Below are 12,800 nucleotides of genomic sequence, written 5' to 3' on the forward strand. Positions count from 1 at the left end.
CATTCAACTATAGACGAATGTCACAGCGAAAATGTTAAGAGATAGGCAGTCCCTGAATGGTGAAGTAGCTGTCCGAGGGACCCATCAAGACGCAAGCTCCTCCAGACTGCCCTCTCTGCTGTCCTTAGTTATACTGGCTTTGTCCTCACACTTGTCATCTCATGGACAATGATGGTTGCTTCATCTACAAGTTTCATGTCCCCCAGAAAATGGGAAAAGGGAAGTGGGGGAAAGTGTTTTTTTGTTGTTTTGTTTTTTTGTCATTTTATTCTGGAAGGGAAGCCCTCTCCAATGGTTTGTTCCCTACACTTCGTTGATCATCTCCAGCTACAAGGGAACAGAGATCAAGCTTGCAGCTTTTACAGCTTCTATGACAGAGCTAGGCAAGAGATGGGAGAAATTGAAAGTTGAGAGCTGCCAATCAAGTACTTCACATTGAAAAAAATAAATCTAAGTCACGTTATTATATCTGCATGTTTCCAAAAATCTTGAGAGCATATCTTAAGCTAATTTACTTGGGCTGATGTTGATTTCTATTTGCATAGTTCTTCGAGTGATCTTACGTCAGAACTTTCCACTCTATCTGAGCAACATAACCCTTCTTTTTTATATGGTCTATTTTATCCAAATGAGCTAGGAAAAGGATTGAAAATATTTCTAGATGCTAGTCCAGGTAATTGGGTGAATCAGATATATTTTTAGCCACATTATTTTTTAAATTAGTTCCTGGAATTTTCCCCAGTGGTGGCAAGAATATCTTTGGTTGGCAAGCAACAGTACCAAAGATAATTTTACCTATCTTCCCACATGTTTGCCCTGCTTGGTACATTACATAAATTGGAGTTACTGCAGCTATGAAGTCAGAAAGGCTTTTGTGAGGAGACTTTTTCATGGAGAAGTGCTTTGTCTCCATCTGGTGGACAACCTTATCTTTGCCACAGCGGTTCTCAGACATGGAGGCATTGAGTTTCACCACTGGTCCTCATAAACAACCCCAGTACTCAGACCTCTCCCCAGATGAATTCAATCAGGTCTGCAATAGGACCAGGCATCAATCAGTATTTTAAGATCTGTAGCTAATTTTAATGTGCAATTAGGGTTAAGAACCACTTAGTCAGAAACTCTAAATCAGTGATGAATACTGGACAATCATTCTTCCAAGATTGCCATAAAGGAAACAGAGCTAAGCGGTTAAATTCTATAACCTTCCAGAGGCCCTTTTACAACTTCCAGAGGGGAGATCATTAAGGATCCTGTGTGACTCCCTATGATGAAGTAGCCTTCTCTCTTCCTCCCTCCCTCCCTTTCTCCCTCCCTCCCTCTCTCTCTCTCTCTCTCACCCTCTCACCCACACAATCACACACAGAATCAGCCTTGTCCCTGGGCAAAACTGTCAGGTAGTTTCAACCTGATTTTGATACTTTATGTGTTTACATCAGTTACATATTTTCTCATTTAATTCTCTGATGAACCTATTAAGGTGGGTATTTCTTCTTCCCACTAGTGTGAACTCATCTAAGAACACACAGCCCTAGAGTATTTTAGGTGTCCAGAGATCCCGCTTTACCCTTCATCTTATTAAAATTTACTTTGCTGAATAACACCATATTGTGTAATTGAAATTTGCTAGGACATAAATTTTCTCACACAAAAAAGGCAAATATGGGAGGTGATGGACGTGTTAATTTGATGGGGTGGAAGGAGAGTCTTTTTACAATGTATACATGTATCAAATTATCACTTTGTACCTTTTAAATATCTTACAATTTTGTCAATTATACCTCAATAAATCTAAGAAAAGGAATAGAGGAATCTGGGTAAAGATTATGAGTATTCCATGTAGTATTTTTATTCTTTTAACATCTCTGTAATTTTGAAGTTATTTACAAATGGTTTTTAAAAAACATTTTTTAAAAACTTACTTTGCCAAGATCTGCTTTTCTCAACTGCTTAGAGATTTAATATGCACTTGCCAAACACACAGTTGATAATCTTGAGGAAAATACATCAAAGGCATATATACAATTATAGAAGCTCTTATTATACATGTAGCATGAAAGTGACATTTACTTATCACTTTTTTATAAAAGATATTCAAATGAAGATAAATCGGTTCAAACTGGTCACTATCTTTATAAAAAGCTTCTAAAAATAATTCCCACTAATAACGGCTCAGTTTTCATCATGACACATAGATTATTGGTAAAAATTTAGTTATTGAAAAGGAGACCAGTTCTGCTGGCATATCTATGCAAGTCCTGACTAACTTTTTCCTGTATAGGGCCAGATGGTTAAGAAATTCAGTCTTTGCGACCACCGGGTCTCTTTTACAACCATTCAACTCTTCAGAGCACAAATGCAACCAGAGATAACACTTAAGCAAAGGGCATGGCTGTGGTCTAATAGACCCCTGGCCTACTGGATCAATGATATGTATCTTTTCATAAAATTCCCACATGATGTGTTTTTTGAGAAAACATTCCAAATCTCATTTGTTTTCTATTAAAAATTTCAAAAATTAGTTTTAACTTTGGCCTTCAATAATCTATGTACTTATTTTATCTCATGACATTTGATGTTGTAAATGGTTATTCATGGTTATTCACTGCCAAATACGTTTTTTAAATGGTCATCTAAGATTAAGGAGAGTCCCAAAATACACGATATACGGAGTGATAAACACAGGGAGTTAAGTAGTAGTGTATAAATTGCATTCTTGAACGACACACTTGCTTAGGCCACTGGCGTGCCTGCACTCGGTTTTATAGGACTAGCGAACATCTCATTGTATTGCGAAACTGGTGTACAAACTGAACAGAAATGATGTATCTGCATTTAGATCGTACAGAGAACCTAATCATACCGTCACCATGAAGCCCACTTGCTATTTTATATGGATTTGTCGATACACATGGAAGGTATAGAGAAAATAAAAAGTGAGCTTTAGAACCAAAAGACCAAACTTTTCGCTAATTATGGCCAAAAAGAAAGAATTTTTGTGTTACCATTAATTAGATTAGGCTATGCTAGCTCAAGCCTTAGGTTCAGAAAGCCAAAATGAAGGCTCCCATTTACATTAGTTTAGCCCATATGGCCATGCAATAGGTCTAAGGAAAGCCTAAATTTCCTTAACGAGTTCCATGTATTAGGAAACAACGGACTTTGTAGTGTATGTGAAACTGAGATACTGGTCCAAAGGTACTAGTCACCTATAATAAACGAAGAGCTCTGAAGAACCAAATTAATCAGTAAAATTCCAGTCTAGTGCCCAGTCTGGTCACCGTTTGGGATTTTGCCAAAGCAGATATATTGATAAGCTCTGTATTTTAAAAAATACATAGAAGGGAAGGGGGGGAAATGCCCATCTTGATCAAACTGCAGTCATAACAATTATACCTGCAGTGGTGGTTGTAAGCCGAATTCAAATAGCTAATGTGCTTTTATCTTGCGCCAAAGTGGTGTAGATGATTAGGGAAGCCAGGCAGCTGGGAGGTGAAGCACAATTTGATAAGTAGATTAGGGCAACCAGAACATTCTTTCACTATAGTTTTGCCTCTACTTGTGGCTTTTATGTGCCTTCCCATGATAACTAATGACCTTGAGCATCTTTTCACATGTATACGGACCACTGCCTATATCTTCTTTACTGAAACATAACATTCTTTACCAAATTTTTACGGGGTTGGTCGTGTTCTCATTACAATTTTAAGAGTTTCTTATATATTAAGTCCTTTGTCTGATTTATGTATTGCAATATTTTCTCCCAGTAAGCAGCTTGTTTGCAATGTATCCTCAAGAGTTTCCTAACTTTTCTGCTTTCAAATTTTTCTTCTCAGTAGATTGACTATCTTCGTAGGTGTAGTTTTCTTTGGTTTATCTTAATTGGATTTACACAGCTTTAATCTTTCTTCATAAAACTTTTTAAATAGTTGGGCATTATTTCTTCAAATATATTTTTTCTACCCTATTTTCATTATTTTTTCTGGATCTCCAATTACACGTGTGCTAGTCCATCTGATATTGTTTCATATGACCCTGGGGCTCTATTCTTTCTTTAATCTTTCTTCAGATTGTATTTGAATTGATCCATTTTTAAGTTCACTTTCTTCTGACATCATCTCTTACTGCTGTTAAATGTATACAGATTTTTGTTATTCTATTTTTCTGTTGTAACAATTCCACTTTATTTTCTTTGTAATGTTCCATTTCTCTGCTGAGATTCCCTATGTAGATTCTCTACTCATCGAGAAGACATTTCTTTTAAATCCTTGAACATGCACTTAATAGCCACTTTAAAAAGTTTTTGCAAAATTCAACATTTGGGCCATGTAACATCGTTTATTAATCTTTTTTTTTTTTTTACCATGGTACTCTTTTGCTGTTTCTTTCCATCCGTACTAATTTTGACTGCATATCACACATTATAAAACAGGTAGAGAATCTGTATTGTATCTTCCTCTGAAAAGTGTTAATTTTTACGCCAGTGGGCATTTTGATTACTACTTTCAACATATGTGTGCTTGGTTTTATGCTTTGTTAGTATGAATCTGTGGAAAACCCCAGGTGTCTCTCAAACCCTTCTAATTTGGCAAACTGTCTGCAGTGCAGATCTTGTTGAGGTGTGATTTCAGGCTATACTCAGGGATGTGGACACTTGTTTACAATCTGAGAGCTGAAACAAAAAGGCAGTGTCACGATGTTCAACCTTACCTGAGAATATGCACGTTGGGCCACTCAATATTTTTGCCACTCTGTGCATGTCTGAAAATGACTACAAAAGTGCCTAGAGTAATGATTTTGGGTTACAAATAAATTTTGGCAAGTAAGCAAATTTGCAAATACAGACTATGAATAACAAGGATCAACTATATATTTTTAGCACAACAAAACCGAGTAGCATAAAAACATTTTAGTGGTTAAAGAGGTTACGTTTTGATTACCTATTTTGATGGAAATTTTTCCTAAACATGGTATTAAGTGTCTCCTAAACAAGATACCAAAGATAACTTTTCCTCCTTACTTAGGATCATCATTACAATAAACAATACTAAAAGCCAATATAACCACTAAGGCTTTAGGTTGGTGCAAAAGTAATTACAGTTTTTCTGTTGTCTTCAACACACAAATTTAATGTCTTTTCCATCTTAACTAGGCACTTACTACACATTGTGGCTGAAACTTTTGCAGTTTGAGGTGTGACAGCAGAACTAGCAATTCCTTTTTCATAATTTCACTAATAGAAGATTCCTTCTTACCCTAGATCTTAACAACCTCAGCATACTTTTTTCTTTCTTTATTCAGTCAAGACTTTCACCTTTAAACAAAGGAAGCACTTTACAGATTCTATTTGGCATATCTGAATTGCCAGCATCACAATTCTTGCACTTGGGGCCATTATTAAGTAAAACAAGGGTTATCTGAAGATAAACTGAGTCTGCAACTGCTGATCTGATAACCACGGTGGCTACTGAGAGATTATGGGGGCGGGGAGCATATACAGTTTGAATACGATGGACAAAGGGATGAGTCACAGCCAGGTGGGACAACTTGGGATGGAGGGCGAACAAAGCCAGACCATGGAGATTGTGTGACGCTACTCAGAATGGTTCACAATTTACAACTTAATTGTTTATTTCTGAAACTTCTGACTTAATATTTTCACACCGCAGTTGACCTTAGTAACTGAAACCAAGGAAAGCAAAACCACAATTAAGGTGGGACTACTGTACATATTTTGGCAACAGATCTGTACACACTTAATCCCTGGATCTTAGTATAATCCAGATTTGTGAAAATCAGTTGTGTTTCCTAACAGAAGAGTAAAAACTCATAAGAAATTGTTAAATATAAGTAAACCAATTGTCTGACCTATGGCATCTATGTATAGAAAAACAAACAAAAATAATACCATCTTGCCCAGGCATGGGATATAGGAAAATACATACAGTTTGAAAAGAAGCTATTATTAAAAAGCCTTAGAAAAGCAGACAAGTAAATTTATTGACTTATTTTCTTTATTGAATTAAAATTATACTGTGTATAAAATAGCAATGTATATACAGAGGGATTTAATACCATCATATATACAATTATCTTTAAAGTCAGGGTGTAAGTTACAATGATTATGAATATAAAATTTATATTAAAATATTCTCCATGGTGATTTATTTGGCTGTTTTAGTTCGAAGTCGTCGTTTGAGAATCTGATGATCACTTTCCCTTACTTTATGGTCCATTAAAATCTGAAATTAACAATTTTACAATTTTTAAGTAAATAAAAATAAAAGGTTATTTATAATTAGTGAGATATGTAATGTGCTTAATATTGAAATAATAGGTACATATTTTTTGTCTTCTTGGATGATAGGTATATTATCTTCTACCAAAAAATGCATGCCTAAAATAATAGATTTTGTAAAAGAGTCTTTGAACACTATGTAATTCTATAATTAAAATAATTTACATTCTTTATTAAATTCAGGACATATATAGCTTGAAATAATTACTGAAATATTCAGAGACACGTGACTCAAATCATTTTTAAGAAATGAGCTTTTGCAGCAGCAAGTATGTAACTTAGAAAGCAGAAAGAGCATTATATTGCAATTAAACAAGAAAGAATTTCAGCCAAGGGAGGAAATTATGTACTAATCAGACAGATGGTGAAAAGTGACCAAGAGAACGTACTTCCAACAGCACATCCTAATTGACCCTTATGCCTTTTACACTTGCCTATCTTACGTCTAATAGCTACTGTTGTAAAAGGACTCTCCCCTGATTTTTCTTGGCCACTTCCTCTTCAAGGCTTTTCCTTTAATCACTTTTCTATTTTCACTTTCATCCACTAGGCAAATGTTAGCATGATAGAAAATTAGAACTTTCCCTGTAATAGCACAGCCTGTTCTGAGTGAGGAGAATGAGTCATAGAATCAGGGTGACAAACTAGTTTTTTCTTAATAGAACCTGGAAGGCTTAGAGGAAAAGTGGGAGGAAATGATTGAATGTCAATTCTATATTTTTACCAGACACACTTAGGCGCAGACTTGTACAACTCTTGTGATAAAAACAAAAATAGATGTTAGAAGCAAATAAATTACTAAATAGTGATAATTCTGTTGATGGAATTAAAATTCCTCTAATGAGATTATAAATGTAAATGCATGACATTTGTATGCATTAATGTAGCATTTGTATTTAATTACTATGAAATCAACCCATCTGGTACCAAAAATATAACATTTAAAACATGTTTTAAGAGATTTGATCTAACGAAGAAAAATTCAAACTATTATAAAATTCAAATTGTTATGAGTACTTCAAATTAAAAAGAACATGAACAGTTTTACTTTTAAGAAAACTAAAATAGTAGCTTACCACTTGGCCAGATATATCAATAGGAGATGAAATTTCATTTGTGTATAATTTCCGTTTGGCCCGCTTTGGTCGAGATACATTTTCTTTAATTACTTCTACATTTGAGAGCTTTGAAGAGCTCATCGTTTCAATTATCTTCTTTGCTGTGAAAAAAAAAACACATAAAATTCTGAAATAAATAATTTCTAACTGCAAAGGTATAAAATCCTTAATAAAGAAAGAAACATACCAAACTAAAAAGAAAAGCACTGTAATTCATAAATGGTGAAAGAACATGAATAAACAATTCACAAAGAAAAAAATTAAACGCGTAATAAACACATGAATAGATGGTTAAGAGCAAAAAAAAAAAAAAGAGGCAAGTAAATAAAATATCATTTCACTAATGTTCAAAATAATGAAAAGATTTGGTAAACTATAGTATCACCAGTAAAAGTCAGGCATCTTTAATGACTGAAGAGAGGCGTATGCTATGTTAAGCAAAGCAGCAGGATACATACCTAGTGGACCGGGCAATAAAAACAGAATGGTAGCTCTAGTGTAGTACTGACTTGTAGAGATGCCCCAAGTCATCGTAAGTAAAGGCAGTTTGTAACTGTGAGCCCTTTACCTACAGTCAACACAAATACACACACGCGCGCACACACGCACTAAAAGAGCACAAATTGTTAATAGTTGATTGCTTCTGGGAAGTGGAATAGTTTTTTAATTTCTTACTTTGTACATTTGTTTTACTTTTTCCGACACACATTTTAATAGAAAACATATTTCCATTTGGAAAAATTCCTGGATAGAAAATCCATATACATAGATTATCAACTATATTTTTTAAAATACAAAAAAAACATTTAAGGAAGTATGCTAAGTTGAGGGTCTACTCATCAAGAGCTGAGCTGAGCTTCTGAGCTGAGCTGCCAGATGTCAGAGTAGCCAATTAACACAAATCAAAATGGAAGTACCATGTTTCCTTGAAAATAAGATCTAGCGGGACAATCAGCTATTTTTGGGGAAACAGGTTAACACTCAAGCCTTTAAGCACTTACAACAATAGACTAACCAAGAAGCTAAACCTGAGAAAGCGCCAACTCCTATACCCCCTTTTCCCTACAGTGTTTCCCCCAAAATAAGACCTAACCGGAAAATCAGCCCTAGCATGATTTTTCAGGATGACATCCCCAGAACATAAGCCCTCATGCGTCTTTTGGAGCAAACCTTACTCTAAGACCCGGTCTTATTTTTGGGGAAACACAGCATCTCCCCATGGAATGGTGTGTGGTCTAGGTCAGGAGGATCAGCACAGAAGTGAGGGTCATCTTATTGCCAAGGAAACCCGTGTATTTGCAGGTTTATGGACCCTGGGGTTGGAGGCTGGGGGCAGGGACAGGAATGGAAAAGCAGAGTTAAAGTGGAGAAAGGGGTCTGCAAGGTTCCCTCCACTTCGCTGTCATTCGGTTTTGGGCAGAGGTACCTAAGGAAGTCCCTCAGTAAAGAGACTGCAAATGAAGGCACCTAGGCTGGGAATGCAGGTATGTTACGTGTAAGAGCATGGCTGGCAGGGGGCCTGTGTCCTTGACTGTAACTGACTTCAGACATTGCAATGCATTGGCTGTGTACCAAGTTTGCTGTGGGGAGGGCAGCTTCCCCCCATGAGGCCTAACAGGTAAAGCTGCCCAGGGTCAGCCTGAAAAAAATCATACACTGGATTTTGCCCTGAGGCCACCAAACTCCTCACTACTCTGTGCCAACTATATTCTAAGAGCTGAGGATGTGAACTAGAAGACATTTTGCACTTTTGGAGCTTATATTCTAGTGAAAAGGATAACAAGAAAACAAAAAATTAAATAATTCAACTTGCAGTCTGAAAGATCACTGTCTGCCATGTATTGAATGATACATAGAAGACAGGCAAAAGGAAGACCAGTGATAACAAATAATGAGGTAACCGGTTGTCAGAGCAACGGGTTTTAAGAACTAATCTCAATTTTCTTCTTTTTTCCCTGTATTTCCAAGTAACCAACAACAGACATGCACTGTAGTTATAATCCAAAAATAGGGATATCTTATATTCCTAGAAATGAGTTTTTAAAAACACCATGCCAGCTGTACAGGTAGAAAAGCTGTGAAGAAGCTGAGTCAACCAAGTAAGAGAGTCCATTAGCATATGGATATCTCCCTGTCCTTGAAAACATATTTCCTTTTAATATGTGTTAGTATAATTTAATAAAATACACAAGTATCTAAAATAACAAGTCCTGCCTCTCCAAATTTAGACATTTAACAGTTTGCTATTTGTCCCTCCAGATTATTTCTATGCTTATTCAAACTATACCTTAAAAAGATGTATATCTTTTTCAAAAAATATATACAAATGGGTCTGGTAAGCCTGAAGTTCCCAAACTGTGCCCTGAGACGTGCTGCAGCAAACTCACAGGAGCACAGGTCTACCGTGTATCTCAACAATTACATTAGGCAGCCTGCTCTGGATACTACAGTGATAACAACTCAAGGTAGTTCAGCTCCAAAATAATATGCGTTATATTCCTTTTGATGATGACCAATCTTTGCAACCAGAATTTTCAGAAGCTGAATTTTCAGTGGTTGTTTGGCCTTAAGTACTAGTGGATGGAACTATGAGGTGTTTCTTTGGGTGCAGGAGCGCACTGAAAAAAATTACTGAGTTATTACGGGTACTATGAACCAAGAAAGTTTGGGAACCTCTATGGTAAATTTTTACAGAAAGGACTTTTATACACCCTATCTGACTCAATCCAACTGTCCCCTGCTTTTAGTCCCTTTCCTTCCCTAATCTTCTCGCTTCTAGTCTCCAATTTATTCTATTGATACCACTCAAGTAATCTCATGAAACTACTCCTCCACCTGCCCCCTCCCTCCAGTAATCTCTCTACCTTCTACATGCTGGTTGCATATTGCTACCTAGAATTGCCTGGACATTCCCTATACTTTCCTGGTATTCTACCTATGCCAAAACTATTCCCTATGGCAGATGTGTGTGTGTTCGTGTGTGTGTGTGTGTATACATATATATGTATGTTTTTGTTTATGTATACATGTATAAATAGAGTGTATATATGAGCATATAGGTAATAATACATTGGTGTTAACATGGCTATATTATATTATGAAGAAAAAATTGTTAAGCAACAAAACTCAACAGATATATATAGAAGCATGTTTTTTATATATATAAATAGGTAATGTTTATCTATGCATAGAGAAAAACACTAGCAGACTATATACCACAATACTAACAGTGCTTACCTCTAGAAGCTGTAATCCTGCCAACATTTCAATACCCACGTTAAATCCCATCTCTTCTATAAAGTCTTTCCATAGCCCCTCATCAGAACAGCTCGCTTCCCACCAACGCCACCACAGCACTTCACTTGTAACTCTCTAACTACATTAAGCAGCCTGCTCTGGACCAATTACGTAAATACAGGTCTTTCTCCACTACATAGTGAACACCCAGGCCTATATCATCCTTTCATGTTTCCTCCCACCACCTACCACAAGACAATGTCTATTTGAAATATAATAATCACTGTAACTGAGTTTCTACCAATCAGAAAACACCCTATGCCTAAAATAAAAGGTCACTGAATTAATTTCTGCAAACCTTTTGATTGAAGAATTGTTGGGGAATGTTGTAAGAAGTCTCCAAATTTCTGTAGTGTTCCTTCTTTTTTCTTAGTGGCCAAGTTTATGTTAATTGTAGATGCCTGACTCCGTAAAGAATATGTTTTCTGAGATGATGGACGTATGGAAACCTAATAAACAAACAATTATTTTTGTTATTGTTGATGGGGAATGTTAGAAGGAAATAGTTGAATTAAAGAGGCCAGACATAGGTTATGAATTTACAGGCAGGGAACTTGGGATCAAGTACATGAGGAGAGGAATAAAAGGGCCAGAGGATGGCAAAGTGAGCATTGACAGGCAGAGTGCTAAGTCAGAAGTGAATACGTCAAGAAATGCTTGCTACTGGCCCAAAGCTAAAGCTTATATTCTAAGCTGAATTCGATGAATAGGAAATGGAAGATAAATGAGTTATAATTGGAAGAAAGTGGATTTCTGGAAAATTACTAATCAAATTTGGCATCTTTATTTTCATCTTCTACTTTATAAATGTAAGTTATAAAAATGGTCAAATTTGGACAAATTAAAAGACAAACCTTTTGTTGCTTTTTGCCAGAAGAATTGCTATGCTCCGAAACAGGGGACTGCAAATTAGTTCTGGGTGTTGCATTCTTCTTATTTTCACATTTCACCAAGTCCTAAAAATAATACATTTCAGCACTGGTTAATTTTCTGACAATGTTTTCTTTCTCTAGACTCAAAAAAATAAAAAATAAATAAAAAGGAAAGAAGAAAATGGTTCTCAATTTTAGCCCTAGGAGACACTGGCAATGTCTGGAGATATTTTTGGATGTCATTGCTGGGGGAAGGTGGGTTTGATTGGCAACTAGAGGGTAGAAGCCAGAATGCTGCTAACACCCTTATGATGCCCAGGATAGCCTTCCAAAAGAAAGAAGATATTCAATCCAAAATGTCAATTGTGTTGAAGTTCAGAAACCCTGACTGAAACCACGAATTTCCCCCCAACTTTATTGAGATACTATTGTTACATAATATATGTAAGTTTAAGGTGTACAATATAATGATTTAATACACATATATACCACAAAATAATTGAAGGTATGAGTTTTTCTCACACACCAAATATAATGAAATTATATGAAAAATACATGAAAAAGAATAGAAGTGATAACATCTTTTATCTGAATCCAATCTTTAAAATACAGCATAGCAATACACCTGCCCTTTCCCCAATTCCCAAATCCTGCAAAGCATCTACGTCTAAGCATCTACCTCTAACTGAAATCTGGCAGCATCAAAAACAAAAACAAATAAAAATCTTCAGTATAAGCACTGGTAAAATGTGAAAATTAAGAAACACTCTGCCTTCCTTACTAAATAGGCATGGTGGCATCTTAAGAAAAGCCTTTTGTAGGATATTAACTGAACTGAACTGGTATAAATCCCACTTGTATCAAAGATCATAAACTAAAAAGAAAGAAAAGGCAAGAAGAGAAGCAGAGCAAAGATCATGACTAAACCTCAGAATTCGAGTTACAAATTAGAAGCCATAAGGGTCATAAGAGGCAGACTTCCTTAAGGGGTTAGATAGATGGCAATTGTGGGAAGCAAACACAGAAAGTCTGTAACTCTATCACGCTTGGAGTGTTCAATAAAGAGCTCTTTGGAGTCTCCACAGGAGTATAATACCGCACTGTCTAGGATATATGGTTTTCATGAGGACCTTACAACCCTCAGTTTATTACAGCAGTGAAGAGCTAGCAAAATCAGTTAAAATTTTTTAAGTTTTACATTATACAATCTGTGTA

General features: G+C 35.9%; 1 protein-coding gene across 1 annotated transcript in view; it reads right to left on the bottom strand.

Annotated features, from left to right (window-relative positions):
• Window positions 1-6,002: 6,002 nt before the first annotated feature.
• Window positions 6,003-12,800, bottom strand: part of KIF20B (kinesin family member 20B) — a 71,455-nt gene continuing 64,657 nt past the window's right edge. The window contains exons 32-35 of the mRNA XM_081074579.1: window positions 11,568-11,669; window positions 11,012-11,162; window positions 7,375-7,517; window positions 6,003-6,242 (exon numbers count right to left, since the gene is read on the bottom strand). Coding sequence (XP_080930705.1) covers window positions 6,165-6,242; window positions 7,375-7,517; window positions 11,012-11,162; window positions 11,568-11,669 — 474 coding nt within the window. The 3' untranslated portion in view covers window positions 6,003-6,164. The remainder of the gene's footprint in view (window positions 6,243-7,374; window positions 7,518-11,011; window positions 11,163-11,567; window positions 11,670-12,800) is intronic.

The sequence above is a fragment of the Rhinolophus hipposideros genome (assembly GCF_964194185.1).
Source record: "Rhinolophus hipposideros genome assembly, chromosome: 15".
Classification (NCBI taxonomy): Eukaryota; Metazoa; Chordata; class Mammalia; order Chiroptera; family Rhinolophidae; genus Rhinolophus; species Rhinolophus hipposideros.